General features: G+C 38.4%; 1 protein-coding gene across 1 annotated transcript in view; it reads right to left on the bottom strand.

Moving 5' to 3' along the window:
• The window catches only part of LOC103517731 (hyccin), a 35689-nt gene extending 20692 nt beyond the window's left edge, over nucleotides 1–14997 (bottom strand). The window contains exons 1-6 of the mRNA XM_026829724.1: nucleotides 14806–14997; nucleotides 14009–14269; nucleotides 13422–13639; nucleotides 12498–12614; nucleotides 9809–9840; nucleotides 9070–9216 (exon numbers count right to left, since the gene is read on the bottom strand). Coding sequence (XP_026685525.1) covers nucleotides 9070–9216; nucleotides 9809–9840; nucleotides 12498–12614; nucleotides 13422–13639; nucleotides 14009–14269; nucleotides 14806–14961 — 931 coding nt within the window. The 5' untranslated portion in view covers nucleotides 14962–14997. The remainder of the gene's footprint in view (nucleotides 1–9069; nucleotides 9217–9808; nucleotides 9841–12497; nucleotides 12615–13421; nucleotides 13640–14008; nucleotides 14270–14805) is intronic.
• Nucleotides 14998–19625: the final 4628 nt, after the last annotated feature.

Consider the following 19625-nt stretch of genomic DNA (forward strand, 5'->3'; position numbering starts at 1 on the left):
TCTTCACCACTACTTTAACAAAACACTTTTGAACGGGGTAAAAAGTTAATTTTTACACAGACGATCTCGGAAATTTAATCAACTCCGGGGGGGTTTAATTGTTTCAATTTCGATTAATAAAAAAACACTCATCACACGATCAATCGAAAAAAAAATGCACTGTCCTTCTTCAACCGATTAAAACAAAATTGTGAAAAAATAAAGAAAAAAAAATTCATTTTGGTCTTCTTCTGAATGCTAGTCCATGAACGTTAAAAATAAGTCCCCCCCTCTCTTCGCCACTTATCTACATTCCTACAAGTTGATAGGAAATCGGAAAATGGTACACACAGCGCTATCTAACGGATTTGATTCGTACTACGATCAAACTTGGCATGAACATTTCACGACTTTCTATTACCTACCTAAACATTTATTTTAGTGGCATTACCTATTGAATGAACGAAGTGAATTTGGAGTTTTTGATCTTGATGATTCAGTATTTAACCTGTCTGTCTGTTCCGCCATAAATTTACTCTTTAAAGGTTCACTTAATTTTGATGACAAACGGCAAACCATATGTCAAACACCTCGATTAGGTAGATTTATTTTGCTCTTTCGATTTTTGCAGCCCTTTGAAACTTTGAGTTTTAAAGCCAATAAAAACACAATAATGAAGTAACAATTTAACCACATAAATAATAATATCTTTATTCATTTATTTAAGAAAAAAACAAATAGGAAAAGAAAAAAAAAGTAGGTAAAACGTAAAAAGTTGACAAATCAAATACGTCAGAAACTGGCTATCACAGCATTACAAGCAACTTACCTAGCTAAATTAAAATCCTAAAACTAATATACATACATACCTACTTTTGCTTGGAATGCTGTCATAGGGCATAGGTCACCACTACCTACTACCAGTCATCACAAAATAATAGACTCTTGAGTGAAAGGTATAAACAAGGTTAACGCCAGAGGCGTTCTCTACCACCTAACCCCTAAGAGTTCTATTATTGTGTGGTCAAATTCTCAAATAAATGAGGATAAAATCACATGCTTCGGCTGGAATTGAACCCGCACCCTCCTGTTTATTAGGCGAGCGCCTTGACCATTACACCACCGATTTATTTTGTAGGCAATGTAATTTAAAGGAGAGTGTTCTCACTACACACGACACGATTTTTTTTCCGAACGATGAGTCAGAACGGGCCTTTAGATCAGGGATTTCCAACTAGCAGCCCGCGGGCCACATGATACCCGCCAGACCATTTTTATGGCTCGCGAAGCTTTTAAGGGGGGAGCCCCTCGGACTTGATTTTTGCTCTTCTATGGGTTCACTCCGAAAATAGAGTATCCACCCCCATTCCCTCAAGAAAATCTTGGATACGGGCCTGCTTCCCTGTGTATGTGGCCCGTGACCCGTGAAGTACCTGCCAATCTAGCATGTGGTCTGCATACACATGAAAGTGGAAAATCCCTGCTTTAGATGGAAGAAAAATCTCATTTTTTTTTTTTAAGGTTTGACAGAGGGAACTGTAACTGCTATGGTCTTATCGTCCCGAAATCGAAGAGAGAAGGAAGACAGGATAGGAGGCATTCACTCATAAAAATTTTGTAGCCAAAACCAAATGTCAGCCCAAAGCAATCACCCAATTTAGGACTTAGATGCTGACGAAAAACGCCGACCCCATTTGAACACGAGAAAAGGCGAAGTGAAGGAGAAGAAGAAGTCTGTCTGCAAGTAGTCTGTGGCACCGTAACTCCCGAAAGGTTTGTCCGCTCTTGATGAAATTTGTCTAACATGTTAGGGACCCGGACATTTGCTTTTCAGATTTTGGGGCCCATAGCGTCCTATGTATGAATTTTACATTTCTCTGACCTACTTGTCTATTCTATTTCCTTATTGACTCGTAGTCGCTACAACAAGAGAAGGCGAGGGCCAACTCAGCGGTTCAGCGACTGCAAAAACAGAGCGACCTCTCCATTCAGCGACAAATGTCCGACATGAAACACTTGACCGCTACCAGTCGATCTGTCATTGATAAGTTGCAGAATATTGAGGAGAAAGGTAAGACAAAAGTTCGTGCACTACCAACTAAGCTAACTAGGCTGGCAAAATCTCATTTTGATCAGCTATAAACCAAGATAGGTGCCATGACCGGACTGTTGGGAGTGTTGGGCTCATCCTGAACTCCTGAGCCACAGATCACTGTTGAGGGGAAATCGTAGAATCTTAACCCATCCTTCAGGGCAGTTGCCCCTACACGTAAGGCTCAGAGTGGGCTTTTTGTGTGTGGAGTTAACCCTTTCGTGTACAGCGGGAAGTAGGTCTTCCCACCTTCTGAATTCGCGGGTAAAAAGGAGGGGAATGACTGAAACACATTTTAGTTTGCTGCGTTCACACCGGTGAAATGTTATCTACAACTTCCTTGAAATCATCTGATTTGTAGCATTGTTTACTTTTAAGCTGGGTTGAGGATGATAGAGAGGGACAGGTAGAGGAACCCCTGACACCAATCCTGACAATTCTGACTAGGTTCACTTCCTTGATTGCAAACAGAAGAGGGAAGATAGAACTAAGAAAGGTCTGTTGAGATGAAGTCCCTCCGCAGCCTGAAATCAGCAAAAAAGAAATTAAAAGTTAGTTAGGCAGCCTAGTTAGCTTGGTTGGTAGCTCGTCCGCCTTGTAAGCGCTAGCCCGCGGGTTCGATTCCCGCCCAGGGCGGAATTATCCTGAATGCAGCCTGAAATCAGCAAAAAAGAAATCAAAAGTTAGTTAGCCAGCCTAGTTAGCTTGGTTGGTAGCTCGTCCGCCTTGTAAGCGCTAGCCCGCGGGTTCGATTCCCGCCCAGGGCGGAATTATCCTGAACGGATAACGTTCGTTCTCGGCTTTCTCCTAACCTGTCTTCCTTCTCTCTTCGATTTCGGGACGATAAGACCCTAGCAGTTACAGTTCCCTCTATCAAACATCTAAAAAAAAGAAAAAAAAAATCGTCCATAATATTTAAAAATAACCTAGGCAACAAGTGTACAAGAAAGATGGGTAATAGAGAGAGAGAGAGAGCTAGACAGGGGGAACACTGGAAATAGTTAGATCAATAATAATATTATTCTTGTACACCAGGGTAAAGGGATTGTCAGTCCGATAGGGGAGGTACAAGCAAGTCAGATAATTATTGCCTACCTATCTCTGTACAATTTATTCTATCGTGTTGTCTTAAGTTAATATGTATATCTATTTTTCCTAATTTTCCATCTACCGTCTACTGTTGTGTCTACCATTTTCACTTTGCAAGAGCGTGAGACTTCAGCAAGCCATTCAAAGTCTCTGAATAATTCAGACTTTTAGAGTGTTCGTTTGTGGTCCGTGAGTTAATTTTTTTTTTCGTCCCAGGTCTAAAGCGACTATCGGTAATATATTATTTTTGAAAATTCAACCTATCATTTCTTTCTTTCTTTTTACTTTAGACTTCAGATTGAAATTCGAGTGAACTTTTTTCGATTTTCTTCAAATTGCGGGATTGGAAAAAGGTGCGGGATCCCGCGGGATTGCGGGATTGCGGGATCCCGCATTGCAATCCCTAGTAACAACGGAGGTCTCTTGTCACAAAAATGAAGAAAGATGGAAAGCAGAACGCCAGATGTTCTGAGAACAAAACCTATCTGTTTAGGATAAAATACCAGATCCAATCTAACCACTACATTGACTACACCAGGAGGTTGGATACACCTTAGCTCACCTAACTAAATTCTATGACTTGACTTGGAATCGAACCAACAACCTCCAAGAAGTTCACCTCCTTAATCACTACTCTACAGTCAGTAGGTAGGCACCTACATTTGTTACAAGTACACTTGTCTAGCCCTGTATGGAAATAGAGAGGAGGGTTTCTCTCTCTCTCTTGTTGGAAACAACAAATTGAACTTTGATCAATCAATAATCAAGCTGTGGCAGGAAAATATTTCAAAAACAAATAAGAGTTGAACACAGATGAAAAAAAAATGTAAGAGGAGAGAAGAAAAAAACACAATATGGCTGATAACTGATAACAAACGAATAGTTTCACATTTCACAGTGATCAACAGGGATGGATTTTTTTTTTTTTTTTTTTTTTTTTTTTTTTTTTTTTTTTTTTGGGGGCCAAACTGCTTCATGAAATCCAAATTAGCTGGGTCAGCAAGTGGGTGAAAATAGCTGGGTGACCCAAGTGCTAGGTTCTACAACTACAAATTTAATAAATGCCTTTCTAGATGTGCACTTTTGTATTTACCAAGGAAAGAATTTAACTTATATAATTATCTGCTTACATATCTAGGTACTTACTCTGACTAAAAAAGAGTTTGAATTTTAACCAAATTTTATGGGAATAAATACCTAAAATCCTAAATAAAACAACTTTTTCTAGTCTGTGGTGTGCACAAATGCAACAGGTTATGAAGCTGACTTTTTGAAGTCCTACAGAATAGCAAGGTTGTTTTCGTTTTATTTATTTCTCTCAAATGTATGTACCTACCTACATACTTTACAACCACTTGGACATTTTAAGTACTGACCCCCAATTCTAATGAGTGATTGAACAGCCCCTGAAAAGCATGTCACATCCATTTGCGTTTGTCTATCAATAAAATTGATTCAAAAACTTTGGGCTTAACCCAGGGTGTACTTATGGCTTGTTCAACGAACAATGCCATAGCTACTCCAAGTAGAGAACAAAATGTAGCAATACTTTGTGCAAGGAGTGTGCAAAGCAGACTATGTCAAGAGTCAGGATTGTTTTTTGGGAATGGTCCTCATACGTATGAACCTTCATCTCTCACCCACAGTCTCTTGGTGTTTTGGCTAATTTTCAATTTCAATTTTCATTTTAATTTCAATTTTTTGAGCATGAATGCTTGTCACAAAATATGTATCATTTTCAATCAATACACTGTGCAATAATTGCATTGTGCTATCTATGATTAATCTTGGACTTGAACCACCAACCAACACATCTCTCACCCACAGTCTCTTGGTGTTTTGGCTAATTTTCAACCGCCATCCTTATTTTAATTTCAATTTTTTGAGCATGAATGCTTGTCACCAATATGGGTAATTATGTCACGTCCGTGGAAAAGAAAAGCTCCTTTTTGTATTTAACCTACTAACCCTATAATAACACTAATCACTGCTCTAATTGTGAAAACTCCTTCTTGCGTTTAACCTAACCCTATAATAACACTGGTCACTGCTCGTTTGTGCCAGTTCCTTTAGTAGCAATATTCCACGGACGTGACTTCTGCCCAAGTACCCAAATATGTATCATTTTCAATCAATACACTGTGCAATAATTGCATTGTGCTATCTATGATTAATCTTGGACTTGAACCACCAACCAACATCAAAAGTCTCCTTGGGACCAACCTCGAGAAATGTACGGCTCGGCCACTATTCAAAGCATTAGTTTTGAAAAAGCTCAAAAATGTTCACTCTTCTCAGGACTTTAGATTTCAGTCCAAGTCAATCAACCTTTGCAGAGAGGTTCTTCATAAAATATAGATCAAAAGTCTCCTTGGAACCAACCTCGAGAAATGTACGGCTCGGCCGCTATTCAACACTTTAGTTCCGAAAAAGCTCAAAAATGTTCACTTTCTCAAGACTTTAGTTTTCGGTCCAAGTCAATCAAACTTTGCAGAGAGGTTCTTTATAAAATGTAGATCAAAAGTCTCCTTGGGACGAACCTCGAGAAATGTACGGTTCGGCTGCTATTCAAAGCTTTAGTTTTGAAAAAGCTCAAAAATGTTCACTCTTCTCAGGACTTAAGATTTCGGTCCAAGTCAATCAAACTTTGCTAATAAAACAAATGAGAAATTAGATAATACAACAGGTGTACAAAATAGTCCAGTACAAATTGGACTTCAAAAGGAACAACATATTATTTTGAAGAGGTTTGGTAGAGGGAACTTAAGAGGTCTTATGGTCTCGAAATCGAAGAGTCGAAGAGAGAAGAAGGACAGGATAAGAGAAAGCCAGCCCTTATCCGTACAGGATAAAATCCGCCCCAGACGGGAATTGAACCAGCGACCCCTCCCCTTAAAAGATTTGATAGTCAGAACTATAACAACGGAGGTTTTATCGTTCCGTTTCTTGGGACCAAAAGTTTTCTTGTTTCGCCATCTCCTGATGGCATCTTCAAAACAACTGATCTTTCATGATCCTATTCACAGGTCTCAAGGATGACATGCTAACTCTGTGGCAAGGGTTCGAGGTGTCCCTGGAAGTCAAAGGCAAAGTCATTCAAAGTCTCCTGGGGGAGCTAGACCAAGCAGAGTCCCAATATTGTCGCCAATTCCAATACCAACAGCAAGTTCTCCAACATCTCATCTCGTTCCATCAGAAACACATGCAACTCATTCGAAACCGGTGAGAAACTTAATAAAACAAATGAGAAATTAGAGAATACAACAGGTGTACAAAATAGCCCAGTACAAATTGGACTTCAAAAGGAACAACATATATTATTTTGAAGAGGTTTGATAGAGGGAACTTAAGAGGTCTTATGGTCTCGAAATCGAAGAGTCGAAGAGAGAAGAAGGACAGGATAGGAGAAAGCCAGCCCTTATCCGTACAGGATAAAATCCGCCCCAGACGGGAATTGAACCAGCGACCCCTCCCCCCTCCCCTTAAAAGATTTGATAGTCAGAACTGTAACAACGGAGGTTTTATCGTTCCGAAATAGGAGAAAACCAGCCGTTCCGGAAACGAACCTTTAATATAACATTGCTCTTCCTATCTTATCCCTATTATCCCTATAATAAGTCAAAATATTTAAGACCTTGGTTAGATTGCAGGTGTAAAGGGACTTTTCAGTCCTACCCCAGCAGGATAACAAGGTATATTCTATTCTATTCTGTTCTTTAGATATGACGATCTCAAGCGATCCCAACTTTCCCTCGGAACATCCGACATGAGCCGACTCGACACGAAGTTATCGTTCCGAAATCCAGGATAGGAGAAAACCAGCCGTTCCGGAAACGAACCTTTAATATAACATTGCTCTTCCTATCTTATCCCTATTATCTATTATCCCTATAATATGTCAAAATATTTAAGACCTTGGTTAGATTGCAGGGGTAAAGGGACTTTTCAGTCCTACCCCAGCAGGATAAACAAGGTATATTCTATTCTGTTCTTTAGATATGACGATCTCAAGCGATCCCAACTTTCCCTCGGAACATCCGACATGAGCCGACTCGACACGAAGTCCGCTGAGGCCGCTCTACACCTCAACACGATCATACACGGTGTGGCTCGACATCGCTCCGAACTCAGCCGAACAATGTCGGAAGAGCACGAAGTTACAATGGATGACGTCACGGCGAAGAACCTGACCAAGATACAGCGTATGACGGAAACCAAACGTAAGTGCAGTGGGAATAGTGCTTAGTTAAGTGCCCGTTGTACCCTGTAGGGTACTCACGCGTACCTGTCAGGTCTACCTGATAGTGAGTGGCTAGCCTAAAATTCAAATATTTCAAAGTTAAAAAGAATGCACTTTTTTCCCAAGATGTTTGGTAAACGAAACATATAACAACGGAGACTAACACCCATATTTATGAACAAAATGCTGGCTCTTAAGTTCGTGCTAAGCATAGTCTCAAGGCATTTGATTGGTCAATTTTGACTTGAGACTGATCTAAGAACGATCATTCTTGTTCATAAATACGAGTGTAAGTCGCGCGTCCCTAGTGTGAGAGATCTGTATCATTTTCATAGATTTTCAGGTGACTACGCGCTTCTACCCTTCCAAAGCAACAAAGCAAAAGACCGTACGCTTGAAGAACTTGGAAAAAAAAATGCCATAAAATACCTACCGTCCACACGAGGCTAATGCAACGAAATGACTTAATCGTATAAATACTTGAGGAGGAGCTAATAAAATCACTACCGGCAAGATCTGAGCTCAAGCTGGTAATAGTGGTCCATTCATAAAGACCGCTTGCGAAGATGAGAGTCGGCAGAAATGAAGAAATTCTGATGAATAAGGAGATTTTCTTGAATGAAGAAATTGCATCAAATGAAAAAAAAAAAAAATGTACCTACTGAATGAATTCAAATAAAGAAATTACACAGAATGAAGAAATTCAAATAAATGAAGAAATGGTGCTCAATGAAGAAATTGTAGATACTAGGTAAATGAAGAAATTGCATTGAAGGAAAAAGTTCTATTGAATGAAGTTGTTTTGGTCCGGAGAAATTTCCAAAAATCAGCATACTCGGGATTCGAAAATTCTTTTTTTTTTTAGGCTTTGAAAAATTCCCTGACTTTTTTGGATTTTTGTCAATTTTTTGAGAAATTCCCTGACAATTCCCTGACTTTTTCAGTCTCCGTGAAATTCCCTGACAATTCCCGGTTTTCCAGTCTGGTAGACACCCTGGTAAAGCTTCTACGAATCTAGGAACTTGGACCTAAAAAGTAAAAAAGGACAGATTTTAAATAGCAACCTTTTTAAAGTATAAAACCTAAGTAAATAAACTATATTGGAGGGGAAGAAAAGCTTCAATTTGTATTTCCATTCCGTTTACTCTGACTACTATTTCTAAACTCTTTTTGGTATTAACTTACCACCAGCTAGATACTAATAAAAGCTCATTTTTAAATAGCAACCTTTTTTAAGTATAAAACTTAAGTAAATAAACTATATTGGAGGGGAAGAAAAGCTTCAATTTGCATGTCCATCCTGTTTACTCTGACTACTAATTCTAAACTCTTTTTAGTATTAACTTACCACCAGCTAGATACTAATAAAAGCTCATTTTGTATTCAAAATATTGTCTTCAGTTTCCTAGTTGGCTCTATTTTTCATGGAAATATTAAAAAAGTTAGTCTGCCTCGAATTTTCAGCACGTTTATCCATCGATCTATCTGAATCATGAAAAAATATCCATCTATCTATCTGAAACTAACTTGTTTGTCCAATAAATACAAACCTAATGAGGCTCTATTTTTCATGGAAATATTAAAAAAGTTAGTCTGCCTCGAATTTTCAGCACGAAAAAATATCCATCTATCTATCTGAAACTAACTTGTTTGTCCAATAAATACAAACCTAATGAGGCAGCCATCTTGGGTAAACTTCGCTTGGGTATAATTTCAGGCGTGGTACTACTGGGGGCATGCAGTTCATCCACTTCTGTGATGGAGCCCAAGTTGCCCCCTCCTTCATCAAAAGAGGGAGCCTGGATTGGAATGTCATCTGGGGAGAGAAAACAGAATAAATGCATTAAATTTAAATCGCAGAATGTTCAATCAAATCTTAGAAGTTACAATAGTAACTTGGGAGGAGATGATCAATCCGGGAAATTCCGAAAATCAATCCCGATCCCGAAATGAACGGGATTGGATTCCCTAGTGGAGAAGTATGTATGTTGTTATGTGCCTATTATTCTGAAATAAAAGTTACTATGTATAATAATAAAAAAAAATACTCCCGCTAAATCATTTGTATTAAAGTAGGACCTTTTCACAAGTGGGTAGGATATCACAGCATTACTAAGACAAGTGCATCCTTTGCAATCGATTTCCATAGTTCAATAATCTTTCTACTCTGGTAATGCCGCCACTGGTCGCTACTCGTAGCTACTCGATTGTCCTCACGAGGCTGAGTGCACCCCGAACTCCCGCAGTCTAAACATGGTGTTCAATAATCCTAACCTACATAATTGTATGTGACAGTTTAAATTCAAACAAGTAGGTAACACAAATGGAAAAACATACCTCTGTTTAGGAGAAGGAAGAGTAGAATGGGTAGAATAAAGGAATATCCAAACAGGATTCGAACCCAGCACCTTCAGGTAGATCACCAATGCTCTTAACCACTCTGCCACAGAGGTGGGTACAGTAGGTACACAGTTTAATTTTTTTCATAATCTTTAATTTTTTGTCACTTAGATTGGATAAACTTGACCATTGTGTGATGTACTATCATGTATTAATATTGTATTATTATGTGCAAATAAAACATATATTCTATTCTATTCTATACACTTACACTCTAAAAATAGGAAACAGTTTTCTCAAGGGTTAATACCGATGGATTCAGGTTAGTAGATTTCAAGGCCTACTACAAACTGGAGACATGTAGTTAGTGTAGTTACACACATACCTTATGATTAATGGGAATTTTACTACCAAATAATATTTGAACATGCTATGTTTAGATCATGCATGTACACAGACCTAGGACTAGCAAACAATTCATATACTAGTTTTGCATGTGAAGGGGTTGTTGCAGAAGGAAAAAAAACCCTATTGAGACCTATAGTAATTTAGAGAAAAAGTAAATTAATTAGAGAAAAATAGACTCAAAGAGAAACTTCTTTTTTTAATTTAATTTTATACCTACCTTACAGGAATTTTGAATAAGACTATTAGGGTGCCTAGTACTAAACTAATACCTATGTAATTTATAAATTAGAACAAGAGACACCTTTTCTGAGTGAGTTTTCCAGTCTACTGTACTATTCTCAAAATCATAATCTATCCAGAACATATTCCAATAATTTATGTGCATAATTATTGAACTTCATGAGATAGTGCTTAAATTTAAACTATTGCAAATAATCCCAGCAACAGACTCATTGCAAAACCCAAAACTCAGTCACATGAAACATTGATTTTTCTTTGAACAAGGTTCCTCCATGTAGATAATACATTATACACCAATACATACAGTTCAGGGTCATCATGGGTTGTATAATTTACTATGTTTTATGCTCTAGGAAGTTGTATTTTTTCACTGTTCTACAATAGTTGATGAGACAACCTTAGTGGTGTAGTGGTCAAAACACTTGCCTGGTATACAGGTAGGCTAGGGTTTGATCTCAGTCAAGACATGAAATTTTATTCTCATTTATTTAAGAATTTGACCACAAATGGAGCTCGGTAATTATGCAGAAGTCACGTCCGTGGAAAAGAAAAGCTCCTTTTTGTATTTAACCTAACCCTATAATAACACTAATCACTGCTCTCATTGTGAAAACTCCTTCTTGTGTTTAACCTAACCTATAATAACACTGGTCACTGCTCGTTTATGCCAGTTCCTTTGGGTGCAATATTCCACGGACATGACTTCTGCACAAGTACCTTTATTATTATAATCTATTTCTAGGTATCAATTTAAGTCTTATGATTTTTTAAGAGGTTTGACATAGGGAACTGAAACTACCAAGGTTTTATTATCCCAAAATTGAAGAAGAAAGAAGACAGGATAGGAAAAAGGATAATATCTGCCCTGGGTGGGAATCAAACCCATGGCCTAGCACTTAAAAGGCAGATGTGTTACCAAGTATTATGAACAGATTTGTGTAACATTTTTATACAAATATCTGCCTCTGCTATGCTTGTGCTTTCTGAGTTGACATGCAATAAAATTATATTATTGTTTACACACTTGTGATCACATATGTTGGATTTGCTTTGGTACTTACCTATGTTAAATTTTTATTACATTCTATTTTGTCTTTTTCTCTATAGAAAGGTAACAATACCCACTGTAAAGCCTTCAAGGAATATCCCGAATCTATTTAGTAGCTGATGACCAGCTTCTTACACAAAATTTGGTCAATCTTTCAACACCTAGTTTTCTTTAGCATATGAGTTTGAATATTACACTTTCATAGTCTGTATTTGTGAGACAGGCCAAAGGGAGAGCTTTTATGTCACAAGGGTCTTGAACCTTGACCAAAATTACACTTTACCTAAATGAGATTTTACCTTATTGATGTTATAAGTACTGCAGAAAACTTCATTCCTGTAGACCGAGGACTTCGGGTCCATTTTGGTAATGATATGAAGAGATTTACTTACATGTTGTGATATTACAGATGGATTATTTAAAATGGTAAAAATTTACATGGAAGATTTAAATGAGATATTTATTAACTTCAAAGAAACTACTTGAAGCCTGGATTAACTGGACAGCCTTCCAAAATCCACTAATCAGCTATCTACTAATCACTATTCACTAATCAGTAATCAGCAGCAGCGAGTGGCTAAAAGTAGGAAAATAAATTTTTAAAAAAGTCATCTAAATAAATTGTTAGAGCCACCTCTGTGGCTGAGTGGTCAAGAGCACTGACTCTCAACCTGGAGGTGCTGAGAGCCTTTTCAAAAAATTTGTGGATATTACAGCATTTGTAAGTAATTCTGTCAACTCTGTAAAGAAAACTTCAAAGATCCTGAAGATTAGCCAGCCTAGTTAGCTTGGAAGTTGAAGGGTAGTGCATATTCCTTGTAAACGCCAAGTCGTGGGTTTGATTCCCGCCCGGAGCGGACGTTCTCCTGAACGGATAATGTTCGTTCTCCGAACGGCTGGCTTTCTCCTATCCCGTCCTCCTTTCTTCGATTTCGGAACGATAAGACCTTATTATTACAGTTCCCCCTATGAAACCTCTTGGGGAGTCTTGGGTTAAAAAATAAGAGGGAAAAAAAGCTGAACACACGGCAGTGCATCAGGCCAAATTACTTTGTACTTACATGGCAAAATAGAGGGCATAGAGGAATTCTAACAGTAGAGAAGGGGAGAGAGGTATACGTATGTCTGAGTTTGAGGGTTTCAGACTAGACTCCTTCGTGAAACCTTGAGATACGAGTCTGAAAAAAGAAAAAAAAAAGAAAGAAAACGAAGGTATACAACATAGTCTAATGATTTTTTACTTCGTGGCAATGAAACAATTGCTACAAAGCTCAGTACACACTATGATTTGCCTGCAAACATTTTCATCTTGGTGTTGTTCTACCCTCAGACTAGAATAGAATAGAATCTTGTTCTTTTCCCGAGTACAGACAGGGTCGGCGTTTTTCCACAGCCTCTCAATGAGCCCTAGGGTGATTGCTTTGGGCTGACATTTGGTTTTGATACAAGAATTTTACGAATGGATGTGTTTCGCACTCAACCTCTGGTATCTCTTTAGCAAGGGGAGATTTCAGGCTGGTATCCTCTCTGTTTTAAGTCCCCCAGCAAGACAATATGAATAAAATGGAATCTTCTTCGCCTTTTTCCACTCAAGTAGAATCGGCGTTTTTTGATAGCATCTTTCACCTGCCTCGGTTATTTACATCTTTCTCTGATAAACCCTTCACATTACAATGGATGTGTTTCGCACTGAACCTCTGGTATTTCTTTAGCAAGGGGAGATTTCAGGCTGGTATCCTCTCTGTTTAAGTCCCCCAGCAAGACAATATGAATAGAATGGAATCTTCTTAGCCTTTTTCCACTCAAGTAGAATCGGCGTTTTTTGATAGCATCTTTCACCTGCCTCGGTTATTTACATCTTTCTCTGATAAACCCTTCCCTTCCAGGTCTTTCCTCATTTATACTGCCAGGATGGGACTGAAAAGTCCCTTTACCTCCACAGTGTGAACAAGGCCATTAGGCCAAAGATGAAAAAAGTCGCTTACCTAGACGCAGCACTGGTCAAGTGAAGCAGCGTGCTTTTCGGGAGGACCGAGAGTTCCCGATTGTACACGAACATGAGGGCGGCCATCACTTGGAGGCGGTTCTGTGCTATCAGCCGTTCGACGTGCGGCAGCGGACCCCACCGCACCAGGTTCGTATTGCACTCCTCCAGCCGACGGAGTGCGCTCTCCGTGAGAGAAGCGGGTGCGAGGCTCATGGGCTAAAAAAAAAAGTAGAAATATTAAATAGCAACCTTTTTTAAAACTTAAGTAAATAAACTATATTGGAGGGGAAGAAAATCTTCAATTTGCATTTCCATCCTGTTTAATCTGACTAAAACTCTTTTTAGTATTAACTTACCACCAGCTAGATACTAATAAAAGCTCATTTTGTATTCAAAATATTGTCTTCGGTTTCCTAGTTGACTCTATTTTTCATGGAAATATTAAAAAAGTTAGTCTGCCTCGAATTTTCAGCACGTGTATCCATCGATCTATCTGAATCATGAAAAAATATCCATCTATCTATCTGAAACTAACTTGTTTGTCCAATAAATACAAACCTAATGAGCTTTTTTCCACATTCTTACCTCATGGTACACCGACGGCTGAGCCAGGGAGGGCAGTCGAAACGACAGGACCTTCGGATTGTTCCCTTCATCCGTGACCTGGTAGTTGTACATCATTACTATAAGCGCCTCCAGAGAGCGCGCATTTTTCTTCTGCGCGTGCGCAATTAGATTGAGATAGAGATAGGTGAGGGAGGGGAGATACTGGAGGGTGAAGCGCTGGAGTTGGGGCTCCTCGGAGCGGTAGTAGTCGAAGAATGTGCTGCATACTTCATCAATGAGCTGAAACGGAAGGCAAGGGGTTTAGTCAGCTCCCATGGCGTAGTGGTCACTGCACTCTCCTTGCACGCGGGAGACCCGGGTTCGGTTTCCGGCGTTGTCACAAAATTTTCATCATGCAAATGATTGATTCCGTGACTGGCTGTTGCGGGGTCCACTCAGTCTCATGAGGAAAATGAGTAGCTATGTCATATATAAATGCAAATAACGACCGGTAGGTAGGTAGCCAGCCTAAAAAAAAGTCCGTACCTACAACCCGCTTATGGAAGGGTAAAAGGATAAACAGGGGTAGGTATAAAATAAAACCCTCTGAATATCTAGAAACAATGTCTTCTCAGAAATCATTTACTCATCAACTTACTGGGTTAGGTCCAATCTTGTGCTGTTCAAACAACTCATACAGGGCCTCGATGAGAGCATTGTTCTCTAACTGAGTGGTGGCGAACGTGTGAACTTCTTAACAGGGGTAGGTATAAAATAAAACCCACTGAATATCTAGAAACAATGTCTTCTCAGAAATCATTTGCTCATCAACTTACCGGGTTAGGGCCAATCTTGTGCTGTTCAAACAACTCATACAGGGCCTCGATGAGAGCATTGTTCTCTAACTGAGTGGTGGCGAACGTGTGAACTTCTTCCTTACTGAGACTGGCGTAGTCTTGCATCCATTCCTTGACGATTTTCTCTACTGCCATTTTGACATGATCTGAAAAATCAAAGGAAAAAATAAACCCCTGATGTGATGAACATTAAAACCACACAAGATTACAAATCTTTTTAAAAAAACGGCAAAATTTATGAAACATTGAAAAAAAAAGTAAAAAATGGAGGGACAATGTTTGTTCTCGGAACAGCTGGCTTTTTCCTATCCTGTCTTCCTTCTCTCTTCAATTTTGGGACGATAAAACCTTAGCAGTTACAGTTCCCTCTATCAAACCTCTTCAAAAAAAAAAAAAAAAAAAAAAAAAAACAGGGAAAATTCCCACCCCAAACAGGATTCGAACCCAGCACCTCCAGGTAGATCACCAATGCTCTTAACCACTCTGCCACAGAGGTGGGTACAGTAGGTACACACTTTAATTTTTTTCATAATCTTTAATTTTTTGTCACTTAAATTGGATAAACTTGACCATTGTGTGATGTACTATCATGTATTGATTGTATTATTATGTGCAAATAAAACATTATTCTATACACTTACACTCTAAAAATAGGAAACAGTTTTCTCAAGGGTTAATACCGATTGATTCAGGTTAGTAGATTTCAAGGCCTACTACAAACTGGCGACATGTAGTTAGTGTAGTTACACACATACCTTATGATTAATGGGAATTTTACTACCAAATAATATTTGAACATGCTATGTTTAGATCATGCATGTACACAGACCTAGGACTAGCAAACAATTCATATACTAGTTTTGCATGTGAAGGGGTTGTTGTAGAAAAAAAAAAACCTGTTGAGACCTATAGTAATTTAGAGAAAAAGTAAATTAATTAGAGAAAAATAGACTCAAAGAAAAACTTTTTTTTATTTAATTTATACCTACCTTACAGGAATTTCGAATAAGACTATTAGGGTGCCTAGTACTAAACTAACACCTATGTAATTTATAAATTAGAACAAGAGACACCTTTTCTGAGTGAGTTTTCCAGTCTACTGTACTATTCTCAAAATCATAATCTATCCAGAACATATTCCAATAATTTATGTGCATGATTATTGAACTTCATGAGATAGTACCTAAATTTAAACCATTGCAAATAATCCCAGCAACAGACTCATTGCAAAACCCAAAACTCAGTCACATGAAACATTGATTTTTCTTTGAACAAGGTTCCTCCATGTAGATAATACATTATACACCAATACATACAGTTCAGGGTCATCATGGGTTGTATAATTTACTATGTTTTATGCTCTAGGAAGTTGTATTTTTTCACTGTTCTACAATAGTTGATGAGACAACCTTAGTGGTGTAGTGGTCAAAACACTTGCCTGGTATACAGGTAGGCTAGGGTTTGATCTCAGTCAAGACATGAAATTTTATTCTCATTTATTTAAGAATTTGACCACAAATGGAGCTGTTTTATATTTTAAATCCATCATTTACTCGACAATTTGAACAATAATTTTTCATATGTGAAAAGAGTACAATTTTTATTTATTTATATTTATTAGAGTGTGCCAACAAAGAGTACAATTTAATAATTGAATAGCATAGCACCTGCAAGGAAATCAAACAAAGGGTTTAAGTACCTACATAGTGCTTTATTTAGACTCTCAGCTTAGAAAGCAAGCAAATATTTTAATGGAAAAGGTTTTTACTGACGGAGTTTTTGCCTTTGTTCAGAATAGAATATACCCTGTTTATCCTGCCAGAATGAGACTGAAAAGTCCCATTACTTCCGCAGTCTAAACAAAGTCTTATATATTCCATAGGTACATTTTACAAATATGCAAAAATTTATATTTTTACTATCTTTTACTTGGTCTTATTATATTCAATACTTCGAAATGGAAATACAAGGAAAAGAGGAAGACCAAGAATATAAGATGGAAAGATCTGATTAACAGAGATATTGGAAAGAGAAATCAGGACCCTAGTCTCATAGAAAACAACCAGACTTTTAGAGATCGATTATGGTGGCGAGGTTTTAGTCGACTTGCCATAAACAGAACGACTTAGAATATATGTATGTAGGTATATATTTTATAAGTCAATGCCGCCACTGGTCGCTAATTAAAGTAGGTCGCTACTTTATTAAAGTAGGTCGCTAGTCTCATTTTATTCACTTAGTCAATGCCGCCACTGGTCGCTACTTTTTCTAGAAAACAATCACACGGTCCCAACTCACCAGGTAACTTCTTGGTTCGGAAGGACGCGTTGGTGATCATAGACTTAGACATGGAGTTCCGGCTAGGCTGTGTTACCACGGAGGACAGGTCTTCGCCCCGCGTCTCACAGAGGGCGCCACTGCTGTTTTTGACCGCGTTGCATAACAACAGCACCTCCGAATAGAGATGGTAGGCGGCTCGCTCCTGAATGTCGTCGACGGCGCGGGCGATTTCGAAATCGTGTCCGCAATTGAACCTAGAGCCGCAGGCGAAAGGAAAAATGTCAGATTGAAGGCTCAAAACAAAATGAATTTTTAAAAAAAGTCATCTAAATAAATTGTTAGCCCAACCTCTGTGGCTGAGTTTTCAAAAATTTTGTGGATATTACAGCATTTGTAAGTAATTCTGTCAACTCTGAAAAGAAAACTTCAAAGATCCTGAAGATTAGCCAGCCTAGTTAGCTTGGAAGTTGAAGGGTAGTGCATATTCCTTGTAAACGCCAAGTCAGTCGACTTGCCATAAACAGAACGACTTAGAATATATGTATGTAGGTATATATTTTATAAGTCAATGCCGCCACTGGTCGCTAATTAAAGTAGGTCGCTACTTTATTAAAGTAGGTCGCTAGTCTCATTTTATTCACTTAGTCAATGCCGCCACTGGTCGCTACTTTTTCTAGAAAACAATCACACGGTCCCAACTCACCAGGTAACTTCGTAGAGAATGCATCCAGCATTTACCTCACCTAGTGGTTACCTTCCACTCAAGAGTTTATCATGGTAATTATGCAGAAGTCACGTCCGTAGAAAAGAAAAGCTCCTTTTTGTATTTTTCACCTAACCCTATAATAACACTAATCACTGCTCTCATTGTGAAAACTCCTTCTTGCATTTAACCTAACCCTATAATAACACTGGTCACTGCTTGTTTGTGCCAGTTCCTTTGGGTGCAATATTCCACTAACATGACTTCTGCACAAGTACCTTTATTATTATTATCTATTTCTAGGTATCAATTTAAGTCTTATGATTTTTTAAGAGGTTTGACATAGGGAACTGAAACTACCAAGGTTTTATTATCCCAATGGGCATTTTTTTAGAAATCCCACTACAACCTTTCCCTTCTCAACCCTATTTCAGAAAAGCCCAAAACGTTCGTCTACCTCTTCTCCACCGATTTCACCATGGCCGACATTTCCCTCACCGTTCTCCTCGTGCGGTTAGATCAGCTTGGCCTGTCACACCGTTACTGGAACGGCTCCCTCCGACCAATCATAGCCCAATACTACTCACAGGTAAGTATATAAATAGAAAGAATTAATGAAATATTTAAAAAAAAAAACACCATCTAAAAATTTCAAAAAATATTTCTTTGCAAGAGAGAGAGAGAGAGAAATCAAGAAAACATAATAATAACAACAAAATAGTGAAAAAAAATACACCACTCTTGTTCCACAGTACAAGATCCCTGAATTGACAGGAAATAAAATAACAAATGCATTTTTTCTTTTTTTTTTTTACCCCATGAAATTCTCTTATTATACAATGCAGTGCAGAAAAATGTATGAAATACCTAATCAAATCGAATCGAATCTCAAATTCTTTGTGGTAAATCGAACTCCAAGCACAGAGCCGAAAAAAAAACTCCGTCCCCGCCGGGAATCGAACCCGGACCTCCTGCGTGCAAGCCTAGTGTGATACCAACTCGGCTACGGAGGTTACTTTTGTATGAAATAAATATTTATGTCAAATAAATTACAAATTACAGGTGAAACAACGGGAGTCATTCAAACTAACCATCCCCCCGTATGGGGCGAATAATGACACGGCCCTGTGGTACCTAGTATCCGGCCTGTCTGTCTTGGTGATATTGTCGGCCGTGTATTTCTTCCGGAGGAGAAAATGAGGCCGTGTGAGGCCGAGAGGTGAGAGGGGTAATCATTAATATACACACTTGAAGACTTGGTAACTTTGTGAAGGATCCATTTCTAAAGCAGTCTACACTTGTGTTGGAATAACATCAATGACCTGATGAGAAATTTCTCTAATGGGAGATTTTTTAACGATCCAAAAGGGAGGTTTTTAAAAACTCCTGTTTGGAAGTTTGGACCATTAAAAATTCTCCCATTAGTGAAATCTCTCATTAAGTCATTGGTGAAACCCACCATAGGTGTATTTCACTTTCGGGAAACTTTTGGAATCTGAACCAATTCCGATGGCACGCCATCTATTATTTCCCATGGTTTGGTACTGGCTCCTTTGGTACTGGCAAACCTAATGTTTCCCAAATGTGGTCGTTTTAGGAAACTGTTGTATCACGTCCACATTTAGGAAACATTGTACAACATTTGCAACACAAGTGTTTTAGCCTGGTAGGATCTGGCACAGGGGAGCGTGTTGAGGACGAGATTTTTGTGGGAATTTTGCTTTAAATCCCACCATCGAAAAAAATACCCTGAGGACGAGTGAAATTACATGGGATTTTTATTGTCGTCCTCTAACAAACATAATATAGGTACATA

Source organism: Diaphorina citri, unplaced genomic scaffold (assembly GCF_000475195.1).
Source record: "Diaphorina citri unplaced genomic scaffold, Diaci psyllid genome assembly version 1.1 scaffold1940, whole genome shotgun sequence".
NCBI classification, from domain to species: Eukaryota; Metazoa; Arthropoda; class Insecta; order Hemiptera; family Psyllidae; genus Diaphorina; species Diaphorina citri.